A 17558-nucleotide genomic window follows, 5' to 3' on the forward strand; every position below is an offset into this window, starting at 1 on the left:
AGGTTGGTTCAAGGAAAAAAAAAACCACTGTGGATAGCAGCAAATCTTCAAAGCAATTTTCCAAACTGAGAGTTTCTTTCAGAGAAGATTTTCAATTAAGCCTTGTCGAGCACATTAACAGCTCTCACTTCCACAAAGCCAGGGCAAGTCTGATCCCAGCTCACACCCAAACCCCAGGTGAGCCCATCTGGGAGCTCAGGGAAGGGCTCAGGTGGCAGCAGCTGCTCAGCAAGGCCCCAGTGCAAACCTTTCCACGTGGAATCATGCAATGGTTTGGGCTGGAAAGGACCTTAGAACTCATCTCATTCCACCCTTGCCATGGCAGGGACACCTTCCACTGTGCCAGGCTGCTCCCAGCCCTGTCCAGCCTGGCCTTGGGCACTGCCAGGGATCCAGGGGCAGCCACAGCTGCTTTGGGCAACAGTTCCCCTCATGCCAAATGTGCAGGTGAATAAGAAAACAACCTAAAAACAAATCAAAATTTCACTCCACTACTCAGTTCATTTTCTGTTGCAGGAAGTCAGAAGGGAAAAAAAAAATCATTTCAAAACCCATCCCCTTCCCTGAAAGCCGAGCAGCACCTGCACATGGCTCCCAGCACTTTGTGAGGAACACCCAAACAACCCCCAGCCAGAGGGCAGAGGAGGAAATACAAAAGCTCCAAGTTTAAAAAAAAAAAAAAGGAGGCTAAAAGAAAGCATGGCTTCTGCTAAATAAAGAAAACCTGCAGGCTGCCCACAGCCCCAGCCCCTGCAGAGGCTCTGCAGTGCCTGGGAGCTCCGTGGGGCTGAGGGAGCTCGCGCCGGGCGCGGGGCCGGGTGCGAGGCCTCGGAGCTCCCGTGCCAGCGGTGTTTGGGACCAGATGGCTCCTGTGTTTGCCCACAACACTTCCCTCTTCCCACTGCAGCCGTCTGCTCCCTTTTGGCAACAACTTCAGGTGCCAAGGGTGTACAGAACCATCTCGAGCTGCCAAGCGCGGCACAGGCGTCAGCGCAGGGGAAGAAAGGGAAGAGGGTGAAGGAGGAAAGGCCGAGTGGCCTCCCCAAACCCCCCTTGGGCACCTGCCTGCTGCTTTCAGCCCAAATGGGTATTTTTATTCTGAACAGTCCATCTACCTACTTAAGTTTCTGTTTGTTTTATTTACAGGCTCTTAGTGTTGTCACACATCAAAACAAGCTGGCAGTGATCCCTAAGGAGTCCCCATTAGCAATACAGCTCCATTATGGATGTAACATTTTTCTGCCATCTCCCAAACAAGAGGAATCTTCAAACACCCACAAATTAGTTCTCACTGTAACAAGTCTCCACCATAAGCTGCATACAAATTCAGACTTCAGAAGGTTAAAGAGCTCAAGCACCACTGTTTTTTTCCTCTGCCTGTTCACCCAGAAGATTTTTAAGCACAAAAAGGAGTGTCAGCTCCAGACACTAAAAGTCAGAAAGAAAATTACCAATAAATGTAAGTGGTTACACCTCAAGCATCATATAACCTGTACTTTTAAACAAGCCATGAGAGAGCAGACTAATAATTTCTCAAAGCACTACAGGAGATTCACTCAAGAGATCTGTAAGACCGTTTGAGGATGAAAAGAAGATGTTCAGGAAATGTCAAACACCACTAATGAACACAAAATTAATTCTGAATTAAATACACGAGTTTTGTGAGGAACTGGAACGTGCACAAGCAACTTCACCCGTGGATAACGCAATTAATGACTCAACCGTGAGCTGAACACATGGTTTTGTGGGCATGAGACAGACAAACAACCTGGCAGCAAATGGGACAATGATTTCAGACTAAACTTCGGATTTCCAGTGCCAGTCTGGATCTCCTCCATGAGCTTCTTCCACCAAGTCTTATCCTTGCCACTCATGTACAACCACAACGCAAGAACTCTGCTAAGAAACCCTTTGCTGGATGAAGCTTTTCAGCTGAGGAGGCCTGGAGCACTCTCAGCCATGAGCTGGACAGAATCAGACTCTCAGGTGCCATGGGAACGGTGCCCTGGCGTGGGATGTGTCTCCTGGAGTGACTGTGGGGAGCTGAGGGCAGCCAAGACAAGGGCCAGAGAGGCTGGTGAGTATTTCCAAGTCATTAGGATAAAAAAGTTATCTACTATAACTAAATGCACATTGAGGATGGGAATAGAGAAGCAAGAAGCATGGAAAAGGCTGATCCTGACCACTGCTGCAGAATCACAGAATGGTTTGGGTTGGAAATGACTTTAAAGATTACCTCTCCATGGACACCTTCCACACTTCCCAGGTTGCTCCAGCCTGGCCTTGGACACTTCCAGGGATGGGGCAGTCCCAGCTTCTCTGGGCAACCTGTGCCAGGGCCTCCTCACCCTCACAAGAATTTCTCCCTATTGTGACCTAATCCTGCCCCGAGTTTATAACTGTCCTGTGCGGACCTGGCCATATAAAAAATCCCTCTCCCTCCTTATTTATAAGGCCACAGGTTTCTCTCCAAAACCTCCTCCCCAGCCCTGTGACCAATCCCCAGGTACTGCTACCCCCTAACACAGCATGGACCCCCCTGTGACAGGTGCCAGTAGCTGGCCATGCCACTCTAAAGTGACCACAGGGTTTGTTTGCTGTGGTGCCACCACAGGAACACTCACCCACAGCACTGAGGGCGTGCTTGAGCTCCAGGGTGAAGGCTGTCAGCGGCACCTCCTCGGACACCGGCATGATGGCCACCGTGGAGAGGTTGCTGGCAGGATTCCCTGCATCCCACTTGCTGCTGGAGCTGTGCAGTCCAAGAGGATGACCTGTTCACAGAGAAAACACCCGCCATCAGTCAGCCAGGCTGCAAAAAACAGAATGTCACCTTCAGGCAGGAGGGAAAGTGTCACTGTGTCACCGAGCTGCTCAATGTCAGAGAAATGTAACACAAACCTCCACAGCATGTGTGAACAGAGTTCCCACATATTTCATTTTAAGAGGATGAAGATCAGTTTCCCTCATTTTTGGTTGCTGGTACAGCATGCGTGGGTTGAAGTTAGGCAATGTTAAAAATATGCCAGAAATACGTTAAATGAAACATGGATCTACCTGACCCAGGAAAACAAAGCTAAAAAGGCACTTAAAATCCCTTTACCACAACTTTGGAACCGATTCCACAAGAGGAATTAGCTTAACTAACAAAACTCCCAAACCTGTTGTCAATATTAAAATATTCCAAGACTTAACAATACTTTTCTTATGGTACTCCTAAGCAAGGAAGGAAATGTTGTTTTCAACAAAGCTCCTATAGAAAATGTGCATCTCTTACCTGTTTTCCCTTCTTTGCAAGATGCAGAGCTTTACAGATATGAGCTTAGGAGTATTAAAATATGGAACCTCTGAAGTAGCTGCAAAGTACCTGGGAACTATCTGTAATATAATTTGGTGAGTAAAGGCAGAGGAAAAGCAGCTTTTGAGAGAAATCTGCAATGCATGTAAGGAAGATGAAGATCTTCCCAGACAGCTTGGAGCTGGTAAAGGTCAGTGTTCTACAAACTGGTCTTGTTCTGATACTCTTTTTTCTCTTTAGCTGAGCCTTCTCAGAAAATCTCACTTTGCTGCTAATGCCTGTCAACTCAGCTCTGAGAAAACAAAAACATTTTGAATTTAAGTTGGGATTTCACATCCTGCTTATCTCATTTCACCCAGCAAAGGCCCAAGATGAATTCTTGAGCTGGGCATGTGGAAATACTTGACATCCCCTGTGCAAACCCATTCAAAGGCTCAATGCCAGAGTGACAGACCACTGCAGGACACAAAGAAATATCAGATAAACTTTTTTAAAAAATATATTCATCAACTGAATTATTCATTTCAAATCTTCTACAACAGCTCTGCACAGAACATTAACTAGTTCTCCCTCTCCTCCTAGTGATCTTCAAGAAGATATCTGTGGGTTTAAGCAGGTTACACATCACAGCCCAACCCCTTCATCTCCACAGGCCCTTCCCTCCTCAGAACTTCAATGATTCTCTGATTCTCTGATTGAACTCCTGTTACTCTCACTAATTTCCCCCCCGCTTTCTGATTCCCCCATTTTGCCCTGTTTCCCTGGCAGTGCAGGCTCTGCCCTGGGACACAGAGGCATTTCAGCAGGCACAGAAGTTTAAGTACAATTATCACCAGGCATTTGTGCACAAGTGGTTGTGCCCAGAAAGCTGAGCAGGTGAAGAAAGAACAGATTCCCTTCCCCAGACTGCTTGAAACAGGAAAGTCGGTGACCTTCATTTTCAGTCTCCTTGGAATTTGGCAAAAGCAGCAACTGAAGGAATTAAAACCCCCTGACCAAACAAAACCCAAACAGCATCAATCCTCAGCATCAAAGAGCCCCACGACACCCCCAGCAGTTAACAGGCATCTGCTTTCAAATGCTGCTCAAGGGAATTGGCAGAATTCCCTCCTACTCCTTTCAGTCAGTAAAGAGACTTTGTGTTGGTGCTGCCATAAACACAAAGCCTCAGAACCAGCCCATGGCAGGCCATTTCCTCCCAGACAATTCATTAAAATACTGCAAATCCAGGCATTTTAAATCAGTCTGTGCTGCTGCTGCTGCTCAGCACGGTGCTCTGATTCCAGCCCGTTACAGCTGCTATTTCCAATGCTCCCTTTACATTGCTCTTGCAAGAAATTCCAGGGAAATTTCACTGCACACAGGCAGCAACACTTCTGGATCTCAATTGCAAATCATAAATCATTCCATTCCCACACCCAGTTGGCCATGCTCTGCCAAAATCAACATGTGTGCACAGATATAATGAAATCACCGTCCACGTGCACCTACAGCTATAAAAGACCACAGAATCCCAGACTGGTTTGGGCTGGAAGGGACCTTAAATCCCACCCAGTGCCACCCCTGCCATGGACAGGGACATCTCCCACTGTCCCAGGCTGCTCCAAGCCCCAGTGTCCAACCTGGCTTGGGCACTGCCAGGGATCCAGGGGCAGCCACAGCTGCTCTGGGCACCCTGTGCCAGGGCCTGCCCACCCTCCCAGGGAACAATTCCTAATTCCTAATATCCCGTCCATCCCTGCCCTCTGGCACTGGGAGCCATTCCCTGTGTCCTGTCCCTCCATCCCTTGTCCCCAGTCCCTCTCCAGCTCTCCTGGAGCCCCTTCAGGCCCTGGAAGGGCTCTGAGCTCTCCCTGGAGCCTTCTCTTCTCCGGGCTGAAATTCAGCAATGAATTTCCTTTCCAAGTATGCACTGCTTGTTTCAAATTTAAGGATGCAAGTTTAGCTCCAAGGAAGCTCCAGCATCAATGGGAATAGTCCAGGAATGAGTCTCACCTCCCTGCTGCAGACTGCCAAGAATCTTCTCACCTAGCAAGTGAATAAGTCTGGTCACAACCTGGGAGAGAAAGAGAAAGAAAAGAAACATTCAGGCAGAATGTACTGAAAGTAGAGCATCCACATGGAGACTTCCAAACTTTTTAAGATGTTCCCTCAAGTTGAGCCACACAGAGTCAAGGGTTTGCAGCTGTAGCTTCTCTCCTGGATGTAATGTGTGGTGATTGGTCATTTGTCATGGTTTCTCCTACCTTGTTTTACTTTAATTTGGAAAAACAAGAAAACAAAACAACCCTAGAACAGACAGGATTTAACTTGCTTTGGGGGAAAAAAAAAGATTATTTGGGGAAACATGTCAAATTGCATTTTCAGCTCTCCTCATTTCTCTCTGCAGTGCACCTGCCCCTCTAGGTACTCTCACTGCTCAGTGGGTGCTGCACTGTAGGTGCTAAAGGCTCAAAAAAGGTCCAAGTCTGCGTTCAAACAGACCCTTCCCCAATCCTGGTGAATGGTTTACAGCAGCCAATTTAAAATATTTGGGGAAAAAAAGGGAGAGATAAATACACCCCTCCAAACACCTGCAGAATCCAAATAAACTACCTAAGAAATTGCCTTCCCCCTCAAATCATGTTTGCCTGGTAATTCATGTTTGAAGGCACAGATGTGCTCCCAGCTGTTTTTCCAGCAGGACTCACATAAATATAAACTAATATTCCAATAGCCAAATGTATCTCCAAAGTGACAAGCCTCTCTCCAACATGACCAATCAATAATTCCTGACAAGTGGGGTAGCAGAAGACTAATCCTTGCAATATCAAGAAGTGACAGACATGGAAAATGCAGCATTTATTCTGAAAGCTCTACACAGATGTTTTACCAAATAAGGAAAAGAGTTATTTAAATGCATTAAGGATTAATAGAGCAATCATTAAATATTCTCCCCTGAATAATTCAAGGTCAAAATAGCTCAGGAGGACATGAAAAAACCCCAAAACAACTGCCACAGCAAAAGTTCTCTAAGGTTAACAAGCAAAACAAGCAGCAGCCAGGTTACCTGGGATCCTGGATAAACACACCCTGTTCCCACAGGAACAGGCACTTTGGGATGCAGCTTTCACATAAAGGGCCACGTAGGCATCAAGACAGGTCAGGATGCCCACCTGAGTAATTTCTACATCCTGCCTTAAAAACAAAATCGAAGGCAGCAAATTCCCCTGCACTGTGAAATGCTGTGTATAAAGAACTGATGTATTTTAAGTCCTCCATAGGAAAAGAGGGAAGAGCAAACAGAAGCTTCCAGCACAAGGGTGACTTGTGGTAGAGCACAGGAAAAGAGTTACTAAGGTTATTTCAGGATTTCATGGTTTGGGGTGGAAAAGGCCTTTAAAGCCTACCCAGTCCAACCCCTGCATAGAGCAGGGACACCTTTCACTATCCCAGGGTGCTCCAAGTCCCATCCAACCAGGCCTTGGACACTTCCAGGGATAGCCAACAGCTCCTCTGGGCACCCTGTGCCAGTTCTGCCCCATAGCCATGACTGCAAGTTGGTGAAGATGCCACATCAACATCTCAACATCTCAGTGACCAGGACAAACCCCTTGGAAGTGCCTCTTCCTTGCCCCAAGAGCAGGCACACTGTCCATGCCCACTGCCACCCATGTGGGGAGGACAGCAGGAAAGCTCCCAGCCTCCTGCCTTATCCTGGAATCTCAGACACGATCTAAAATGCTTCCCTTTGTCCAAAATACAACAGAACCTGATGATCACCCAACCACACAACTCAACACCACCAAGCTCCGAGGCTCTGCGATTCCCCAAAGGCGCCACATGTGGCTACAGAAAACTACCCCAGCCACGGGGAGAATTCAGGGAAACAGGGAATTCTTCACAAAAATAGAGACTGATGGCCCTTCCTAAAGGAGATAATCTGCCCCAGAGCACATTTGCTATACCCAGCTCACAGGCTTCACCTAAACCTGCAGCAGCACAGCAGGACTTTCCTTCTGCAGTTTTGGGAGGTGCCGTGAACATCTTACACGTCTAAAGCACTTAAGCATCAGAATTTTAATTACTTACTAAAACCATCTCCTGTATTTATAACTTTTTCTGCTTTACAGGCAGCTAAGGAGAGCTCCAGCTAAGTTACAAAATATGTCCAAGGTTAACGATGGAACTAAGAATAGAACCTATTGGTCTCATTTTCCAGTTGGCTGCTCCTATTACCGGGAAATATTATTTGTTTTGTTTGCTGGAGCAAACCTTACAGCCTTGGTATGCATAGATAGGGAAAATTATTTCCCTGGTGACTTTGTACAACAAGCAAAGCTGCTCCCCAGAACGGGATGAGTCACTCTGTCGCAGTCATGGCAACGTCCAAGGAACATCAATTTGGGATCCTAGCTCAGAACTGAAATCTCCACAGAGTTTTCTATTACATACGCCAGATATCCTCTCACAAAAAGGCAATGTTTTCTTTAAAAGGGACTCGTCCATCCTTCTCAGGGAGAAGTCAATACAAATCACATCCCTCCATCGACAGCAGACCTGACCTGATTGACCACAGCCCTCAGTGTGCAGGGCAGCAGGAGCAGCTCTCCCCAAATTCAGGGCAGCTGGGAAGAACTGAAAACCAGCAGGAAAAATTCATCCTTCAGGTTTCCAAGCCCCTTTATTCTCACTCCCACGCAGCAGCAGGGCATGGGAAGGAGCAGCACAGCTCAATGCAGCCCAAGAGACAATAAGGAAGCCCAGGGATCTGGGAGAGGACAGGAACAGCTTGGGCAGGGAACAAGCAGGAATTAACCCTTGGGCTAGGAGCAAAATGACAGGGATTGAAGGGAAACAGTTACTCCAAGTGTGTCTGGAGGAGATGGAGGCAGAAGGACAGGTATAGGGTGGGTACCTCGGTGCAGAATCTGGGCTGTGACTCGGCAGTCCCTTATCCCTCCTGTTCAGCTGCACTTTGTGGGAAATTCAAGGTGAGGCTGAGTCTCTTCTTCCAGGTAAGAAGTGACAGGACATGAGCGAACAGCCTCAAGCTGTGCCAGGGGAAGTTTAGTTGGATATTAGGAAAACCTTCACTGCAAGGGAGGTCAAGCACTGGCACAGGTTGCCCAGGGCAGTGGTGGAGTCACCATCCCTGAAGTGCGGATGTGGCACATGGGGACATGGGTTAGTGGTGATCACTGGGGGAATGGTTGGACTTGATGATCTTTGGGGACTTTTTCAACCTTAACAATTCAAGGAAAGCTCTGGGAATTGGCAGTGGGGTAGGGCAGGAACTGGATTGACCTGGAGAACCAGCGAGTTTCCTTCCTCTGGGGGTGCAGCCTCCAGCACTGCCCCACACTCCTGAGCCAGGGACAGCCTGGGCACTGCTTTTCCCAGAGCCTTCTGCCCCCTTGCCCATAGGAACATCAGTCTTTCTCAATCACAGCACCAGAAGAGCCCAGAACACTTCCCAGACACCTGCACAAGCGGAATTCTCTCGTTTTCAGGGTGCCACCATCACCCGGGGCTAGACAGCCTTCCCTGCTGGAAGCGTCTGCTGTGCTCACCCTCCGGCACATCCTGGATTTTACAGCCTCTTCTAGCACCCAGCCCTGCACACACCCCTCCTGCTGGCACAGGATCAGGCAGTTTCAATTTAAGGCTTGAAGAAAAATCTGCAAGAAGGCAGCGAGTCGGAGCCCAGACGGATCAAACAACACCAGGAGGTTCCTAAATTAGGTGAGCATCGTTAATTGCCTGTAGTAAAGCAAACACAGCTTTTGGGCCCCTCGTGCTGGGGATGGAGCTGAGCTTGGTTTAGTTGGTGAGGAAGGGGAATTAATCCTTCCTCATGATTAGGAACAGCAGCAGCAGAGAGTGGAGCCAGCTCAGTTAATCACAGTTAATCACAGGAACGAGCAGTGGAGCTGTGGATTGGACACTTGGCTGCCAGGACAGGTCTGCTCAGAGCACCCCAAACTGCCAGGGAACACAGCTTCCCATCCCCTGCTCCCTGCCCAGGCTGGGAGGTGACTCGGGAAGGTCACAGAGCACCTAAAGAGCCCTACAGGGGCTCATGGAGCGAGTCTAGAGCTTTGGGGTCTGCCCAGGTCAGGAAGGTGACTGCGTTCACCATCAAAAATATCCCCAAAGCACCTAAAACCCCACTCTCCTGAGCTTATGCAGGAGTTTTCAGGCCAGAAGGACAAAATCTGACCTTACAGGTCTAAAAAACTGAGTAAAACTCCATTTCAAAAGCTGCTTGGGACTCCAGGTGCATCAGTGCCATTCTCCAAAAGCCCCAAACCCCTCCAGCTCCCACAGACACCACTGCAGATGTCACCTCACAACCCTGGCCCACAGCAGGATGTGCAGGTGAGACATTTTCCAAGGGAAATGACCATTTCTCCTCCTGCTGCCACCCACTCCCCTTTTCAGATGAACTTCCCAGGACATTTTTGTGCAGGGCAAAACAGGATCAAGAGTTTCTGTTTCTCAAATGGTGTTGGAGAGCACTTCCCCCAGCACAATTCCACCTCTCCCACCAGGCTCACCACTCACCACCTCACCTACCTACAAACATCTCACCTTCCTGGCTATTTCTGGATCAACTCCATCCCAGTGAGACCCACTCAGGCTCTCCCAGCACCCCAAACCTCTTCTGTCTACTGTGACAGTCTGTTCCTCCACCTGCTACAGAGAAGCTTCTGGGAAACCATTCATTTTCCCTGTGCTTAATTAATGTTTAATTACTCCACAGACCTGCAGCCTCTGCATTCGTGGCAGGGCAAGGCCCAAACACCACATCCCAAGGGGCTGCATTTCCTTTCTTTAGCATGATTAATTCCTGTTTCAAAAGCAGGATGTGGCCAGGCAGGATCTCAGCTCTGCTATTGCTGGTGTCAGCACAGAGCTAAGTGCTCCATCCATCCTGGGTCTGAGGTGTTATCAGAGCACCGCTTGCTCCACAGCCACTGGAATTCCCACACCAAGAGGTTACAGTCACTCTGCAGTGCTGTATTTCCTATAATCCCTTTAAATATTTCAAACTACTACCTACCCTTGCTAATCTTCCAAGGCTGGGTTCTGGTTAAAGCTTTTGTTCCTATTCAACTGTGAAACTCAAGAGCTGATTTACAAAAAGCTCTTTTGAAAGTGATTTTCATGAGAATTCAGTCGGAAAATATTTTCCTATGGACATTTATTTAAATCTCTGAATACTACGGGATGTGAATACTAAGGGATGGACTGGCAAATTGAATTATCTCCTAACAGACAGCAACTAATCCAAGCAAAGATTCCTCTATCATAGGTAACTTTTGATTTACAGAAAACTATACATGAAGGGGGCCTACAAGAAACATGGAGAAAGACTATTTATAATGGCCTGGAGGCACAGGACACAGGGAATGGCTTCCACTGCCAGAGGGCAGGGATGGATGGGATATTGGGAATTAGGAATTGTTCCCTGGGAGGGTGGGCAGGCCCTGGCACAGGGTGCCCAGAGCAGCTGTGGCTGCCCCTGGATCCCTGGCAGTGCCCAAGGCCAGGCTGGACGGGGCTGGGAGCAGCCTGGGACAGTGGGAGGTGTCCCTGCCATGGCAGGGGTGGCACTGGATGGGCTTTAAGGTCCCCTCCAACCCAAACCATTCTGGGATTCTAAATCATGGGAAAATTTCACAAAATCAACACCAATATCCAAATTCACAGCCACAACTTGCTGATGTAAGGTCCTGTGTACTACAAATCCCTTTTAGTTACAACAGAAGAAATACATAAAAGTGCATGTAAGAAGGAAACAAACAAACCCAAACTGTAAGATACATTCATCACCTCAGCCCTACCCTGCACCAGGGTTCACTGTCTGTGATTTTAAATCAAAGCTCCTGTGCAAGGAAGCCAAGGGCCAGGCCCCAGGAAGCCTCCCCAGCCCTGCCAGGTTCCTCCCCATTGTCTCCTGCAGGTTCCTGGGCCAGGAAAGCAGCCCTGGCTGAAGCCATGAACCTGACGTGGCTGTGTCAGTCCTACACAGCCAAGGGATGTTTGCAGCCCTACAAAGCTGAATGGAGTTTTCCTCTTTGGATCCTCCACCATCATGCAGACCCAAAAGACCAGGATGCTGCAGAGAAAGGAGCCTTGGAGGTGAGCTGCGGACCCTCCAGTGCCTCTGAGGTCTAACAGTAAGATACTTCCTAGTTCAACTTTTACAACTACAGGCACCCCCAAACTGCAATCACAGAATACTCTGAGCACCTCCTGAGCTGGAGGGACCCCACAGGGATCATCCAGCCCAGCTCCTGGCCCTGCCCAGACCCCCACCAACCCCACCCTGGGCATCCCTGGCAGCGCTGGCCCAACGCTCCTGGAGCTCTGGCAGCCTCGGGGCCGTGCCCATTCCCTGGGGAGCCTGGGCAGTGCCAGCACCCTCTGGGGGAAGAACATTTTCCTCATTTTAACCTAAACCTCCCATGACACAGGTCATTGGTTACCAGAGAGAAATTAAATATGTCAAAGAACAATCTCCTGGTGCCTCCACAGCAGGGTACTGCAGAGCTTCACATCCAGGTGTGATTTAGTTAAAAGACCTGTAAAAGGGTTTTGTGCCACACAGAGACACTATGGATGAGCTGCCATGAGAAACAGGCCTGCCAAAGGTTTTCTGATCTACAAAATAAGAACAATTGGAGCCAAATAGTGCAAACAGCCATTTTTACCCACACAAATCCACAGAACAGCTTCTGGGAAGCTCTTTCCAGGAGCTGAGATTATCCTTGACCAACTTTAAGAGCCTTTTCTAAGGGACAAGGGAGGAGGAGAGGTAAATTAGATCCTCAGCTTGAATAAAACCAGGGTGTTATTGAAGCTTCACATGTCCCCAGATCAGACAAACACTGGCTTGTCCTGCATTCAGGGAGCTTAGCAAGGGGTGTCTGATTGAAACTTTGACGTTTGATCAGCCTGTGACAAAGCAAATCCTCAGCGCTCCCTCACAACAATTCCTGGCACCTTTTCAAATGCTGCTGAAGCCCACAGAGGAACTGAAGCTTTATCCTGGGGCTGTTTGAGCTTGGGATCAATCCTGTCTTGAAGAAAAATGTATTTCTGGCACCGGTGTTGATTAAATCCCCCTCCTGCCAGCCTCACTCAGTGACCATGGTGTTCCTACTGAATTCCTTCTCTCCTTTTCACATCCACTCCTCTTACAGTCGAGGAACACTCGCTGGAATGGGCCAGGACAACAAATACAGAAAAATCCAGAAGCACGGCATCTCCTGACCTATTCCCTAGTGCCACATCAAGCTCAGTTCTTGTGAGCAGCACTTTGAAAAGAGGGCACATTATAGAGCTCACTTTGTAAGGCAGATAACCCTGGGGAAGGCTCCAGCCACTTCAGAGAGGCTCAGGCTCAAATACTCCTATGAAGATAGCAGAACTCCACTTGGAGATGGATGACAGGTTCTGAATTTATTTAAACCCCAAGGGCAGACTCAGAATTAAAAGAAAGATGCAGAAAAACTCTTTCTATTTCTCAACATGTGTTTCCAGCACGCCAAAGGTTGTCTCACAGTTCAGCCCCCACAGCTCCCAAGCAGATTCTCAGCACCATTTCCATCATCAACCAGCAGGTCTAAATTCCACGTTAGAATTCTAAAAACTAACTCAGCTCAAAAGAGTCAAAGCTAATCTAGGAAATGTGATCCCAGCTCTGCAGCAATGCTGGAACATCTCTGTGATCTGCTCACAGATTTTTGTGCTCTCGCTGCTGCCTCGATGCTGCTTTGCAGTGCCAGGAATCGTGAGCTGGTTCCCTGTCCTACTTTCCAGAACTGAAGGCAGGGATGAAAATAGAAAGAATCAATTCCTTTCCACTCCTTCAAGGCTGGAGAGCTTCGAACAGCACCAGAAATGAGCACAGAGGCTGTCAGGGAGCAAATGCTCTGGGCTGGCAGAGAACCCTGAGGGCTGTGCTGGAGGGCTGGGGGCACCAGGGTGGACAAAACCATTAAGTTTGGCACCATGGACCATTTTCCATTAGGAATGTCTAGGATGCCATATCCAGAGTGAATCAAGGTTGAGATGCTTTCCTGAGAAGCCAGACGATGTCAGCTTGGCTTCTGCAGACTGAGCAAGATCTAGAAATCAGCATCTGTCGTTTCTGGGCACATAATCTGAAGTTTTGGCTGTTATTTATAACTGAGGTCAGGCTCCCCACATTCACCCATCTGTTTCAGCCCTCGGAATAACCTGAGATATGGTGGGTCACTTGGAAGATCCCAGCAGATCAGCTCCTGTCTCTCCCAGGACCAAAGCAGCTGTCCAGGAGACAAAACAGAAGGCAGTCACATGGCTCTCCCCCAAGGATCAGCCATTCCACTTCTGCAGATTGCACATCCCAGCTCAAGGAACTGGAATGACTGCCTGGACTAACAGCACGATTTCCCTCATTTCACACAGTTCTCACTGGCATGCACCACCCACGTCCTACAATTTTTTACGCACCAGGTAATGTTTTCTTACAATGCATTCCAGAGTTGGAACCCTTCCTGGATCACCTACAAACACAACATGGCTGGGGAAGAGTCTGCAGGATGGAGTCCTCCCACTAACTCCTAAAATAAGGGGGTTTTCAGCCTTCATAGGAACTGTCTGGAGCCTCCTCATGACACAGGGCAGCTCTGATCTCTGCTCTCTGTGACAAGGAAAGGATCTGAGGGAATGGCTGGAGCTGGGCAAGGGCAGGTCAGGCTGGAGAGCAGGAAAGGTTCTTCCCCCAGAGGGTGCTGGCACTGCCCAGGCTCCCCAGGGAATGGGCACGGCCCCGAGGCTGCCAGAGCTCCAGGAGCGTTGGGCCAGCGCTGCCAGGGATGCCCAGGGTGGGGTTGGTGGGGGTCTGGGCAGGGCCAGGAGTGGGATTTATGATCTTGGTAGGTCCCTCCAGCTCAGGATGCTCTGTGGCTCTGTAAAGCTCAAAGGTAACAAACTGAGAGGGAAATTCAAGCTCAGGAACTGCCCAGTTTTTGGCTGTTAACACACACAGGCACTTACTCAGGTTCTGCAGAAGTTGCCAAGAGGCACACCAAAAAAATCCAGTTCTGCCTTGAACTAAGAGAGGATTTCACCTGACTCGGGGACCAGCACCACTCTTTGACCATTATTCACCAAGTGAGACCCATGCCAACTTACCCTCAGCGGGCAGTGCAGGAGCATGGAGCTGACAGAGGCAGAGCTGCTTTCTGCCCTGTGTTTTTCTGCTTTGCAGAGGGAAATCCTCCACCACTGCCAAATCACCAGCCAGCTCTTGCTACCCAGTCAATTATTTCAGAGCTACTGCACCTGCTATCCCTTCATTACTTTATTACTTCTGCTTGAATGGGGAAAACAACATCATAAACCCTGTGTATAAATCACTCTCCTAGAATAACAGCCAAGAAAATAGGACAGAGAATTCCTTTGGTCCATCCCTCTGCTCAGCACTAGGCATTACTCCACTGATCATTTTAGAAGAGGTTATAAAAACAAGTAACAATCTTTTAGTCTTTCTGGAGAGTAGAATGAGCTTTTTCTCACTGCAACTGCTGCCATTTCAGTTCAGTCCCAGTTGCTCTGTTCCAGTACAGTGAGCAGCATCTGCCCTTTCCAGCACAAGACAACTTTATACATCTGAAAATAGCTAGCATGTCTTCCCTTTACCTTCTATGGGCTTTTTGTCTTTATAGGTCAGTATTTCTAACTCAGCTGCCTCCTTGTCCTCCAGACTCTCTTCCTTTTGTCTGCCTCTGCCTTCAGATGTGCTGCCACAGGCTGGTGCTGAAGCTTTTCCAGCATCAAGGAGAATATCAGAATTTCTTCACTCCAAAAAGCATTCTGTTAGCATAGTTTAGGGTTTTTTTGCAACTACTTGATGCTCTCCAGGCATGGGCAGCTTTTGATCCTCTAATGCCTGGATTCTTTTTCTAATAAAGTGAACCAGCCCCTGTCCTCTGCACAGTATTTATCAGTTTCCAGCTCAAGCACTTTTCTCCAGTAAAATCCCTTAAAGTTTCCTTTGGCTGTTCTAGCTGTCTCCCAAATTTCTACCCTATAGTTTTGCTCCATCACTTCAATTCTCTCTCACTTCTGTCCTTCCTCTCTTACCTGCATCCACAGCAGCGTGGGCAGCAGGGCAGGGGGATTGTGCCCCTGTGCTCAGGTGAGACCCCACCTGCAGAGCTGCCCCAGCCCTGGCCCAGCACAGGGAGGAGCTGGAGCTGCTGGAGAGATCCAGAGCAGGCACCAGGGGGATCAGAGGGATGGAGCAGCTGGAAAGGCTGGGACAGCTGGGATTGTTCACCTGGAGAAGTTTTTGGGTGACCTCAGTGTGGTCTTCCAGTGCCTAAAGGGGCTCCAGGAGAGCTGGAGAGGGACTGGGGACAAGGGTTATAGGGACAGGACACAGGGAATGGCTCCCAGTGCCAGAGGGCAGGGATGGATGGGATATTGGGAAGGAATTCTCCCCTGTGAAGGAGCTGAGGGTATAGGGTTCCCAGAGAAGCTCTGGCTGCCCCTGGATCCCTGGCAGTGCCCAAGGCAGGTTGGACAGGGCTTGGAGCAGCCTGGGACAGTGGGAGGTGTCCCTGCCATGGCAGGGGTGGCACTGGATGAGCTTTAAAGTTCCTTCCAACCCAACGCAAGCCATTCCATGATGGACCTAACAGACAAAAAAGAGAACACACAAGGACTCTGAAATCATATTAAAATATTTTACCTTAAGTTTCTAAGCCGGTCTGAAGGCATTAACTGCATAAATCACCTACATAAAGTATATCTTACGTTCCTCTTTCTATTTCTAGTGAGGTTCTAAAACAATCCCATAGGAAAAAAAATGCAAGTTCTCACTTTTTTATACCAGTTTAACATGTACTTAGAATTTGGAGACCTCAAACAGCAGCACGAATGTGTCTTTCTAACAACCTGTGTTGCAACACATTTCCTTAAAATATCTATTTTAGCTTTTTTTTTCATTGCAACTAATTAGCCAGACTACAGGCAAGTCTAAAGAAAACTGATTCCATACTGAAAAAGGTCAGGAATTTGAGGCTGATGGGCCGTACTCTTTAGACATGGAAAGACATTTGAATTCTATTACAAATGTTTTGAATTGTGCTATAAATGTAACACTCAAGCTCAATTTTAACTGCAAAGCAAAGAGATTCACAGCTCCACAGAGATCACTTTTCAGGGGAAAACAGCTCTGCCAGCTGGCAGAAAGGGAAGAGAGACACTGAAATAAATTCCTGCCCCAGATAAAGAGGCAGAATTAGAACCCAGCCTTAGTGCAGAGCAGTGTTCAAACACTGCTCAGTGTTTAGGCCAGGCTGGATGGGCTTGGAGCAACCAGGCAGCCAGGTCTAGAGGAAGGTTCCCTGCTCATGGCAGGGGGTGGAACAGGATCAATTTTAAGGTCCCTTCCAACCCAAACCAGTCTGTGACACTGGAAATTTAGTCTGTATGTTTAGCAGTTACATGAAAAATCATTGACTACACAAGCAGAAAGGTGGGTTTGAATCCTCCCTGGGTCATTCCCTCCCTCCTGGATCAGTCACAAGGACAGGGATGGTTGGCAGCAGCTCCAGAGTGGATGTCACATGTTTGGGATGTCCCCAGTTTGTGGGGAGCTCTGTACTGAGCTCCCAGTTCATGAACCTGGGCAGGGAATCACATTAAATAGAGAGGAATAAACTCACAGGTCTGTTCAAGTGAGCTCCAGGGACCAGAAGTGCTTTAATAATCCCCAACAGAAGTTCAGAAACACTTAAGCAAAGATAATCTTTACAGGGAAACCAGAAAGATTATTTTTCACTGACATAACTTCTGAACACTTATTGCCATAATTAAATTTTCCTGGTAATAACACAGATAAAACTCCACCGTTTTGGTACTATGAAAATGCCTGACTGGAGGCTTTATACTGTACAGTTTTTAAAAAAAGTTATTATAGGTGCTAGGAAAGCAAGAGAATACAAGTATTTTAATTAGGTTATTATTTTTGCAGGATTTTAAAAAAGAAATCTTATTTTAAAAAAAAAGCCTAGGTCTTCAAGACAGCAAAATGACAAATCAGAAATAATCTGAAGTAATAGCATTGAAGAATTGCCTGTAAGGCCAATGCAATGATTTAGTGCTTAGTATAATGTCCCTGATGCGCTTAGGGACAAAATAATTAAATTTCAACTCCGTCAGTCTCCAAATTTGCAGGAGAGAGATATAATGTCAAGTGAATTAAAGAAGATGGATG

At 47.9% G+C, this 17558-nt stretch overlaps 1 protein-coding gene and 2 long non-coding RNA genes across 4 annotated transcripts in view; 2 read left to right on the top strand and 1 right to left on the bottom strand.

Moving 5' to 3' along the window:
• The window catches only part of PNPLA7 (patatin like phospholipase domain containing 7), a 129874-nt gene that overhangs the window by 59236 nt on the left and 53080 nt on the right, over positions 1 to 17558 (bottom strand). For both annotated transcript variants that reach the window (XM_068211544.1, XM_068211543.1), the window contains exons 21-22: positions 5294 to 5354; positions 2625 to 2774 (exon numbers count right to left, since the gene is read on the bottom strand). In XM_068211544.1, coding sequence (XP_068067645.1) covers positions 2625 to 2774; positions 5294 to 5354 — 211 coding nt within the window. The remainder of the gene's footprint in view (positions 1 to 2624; positions 2775 to 5293; positions 5355 to 17558) is intronic.
• LOC137486356 (uncharacterized) overlaps positions 1 to 17558 on the top strand; it is a 96329-nt gene that overhangs the window by 8466 nt on the left and 70305 nt on the right. The window lies entirely within an intron of this gene.
• LOC137486354 (uncharacterized) lies at positions 483 to 9543 on the top strand. The gene is made up of 2 exons (XR_011005699.1): positions 483 to 937; positions 1147 to 9543. It is a non-coding gene; the product is annotated as an uncharacterized lncRNA (long non-coding RNA).

This window comes from Anomalospiza imberbis, chromosome 21 (assembly GCF_031753505.1).
Source record: "Anomalospiza imberbis isolate Cuckoo-Finch-1a 21T00152 chromosome 21, ASM3175350v1, whole genome shotgun sequence".
Taxonomy (NCBI): Eukaryota; Metazoa; Chordata; class Aves; order Passeriformes; family Viduidae; genus Anomalospiza; species Anomalospiza imberbis.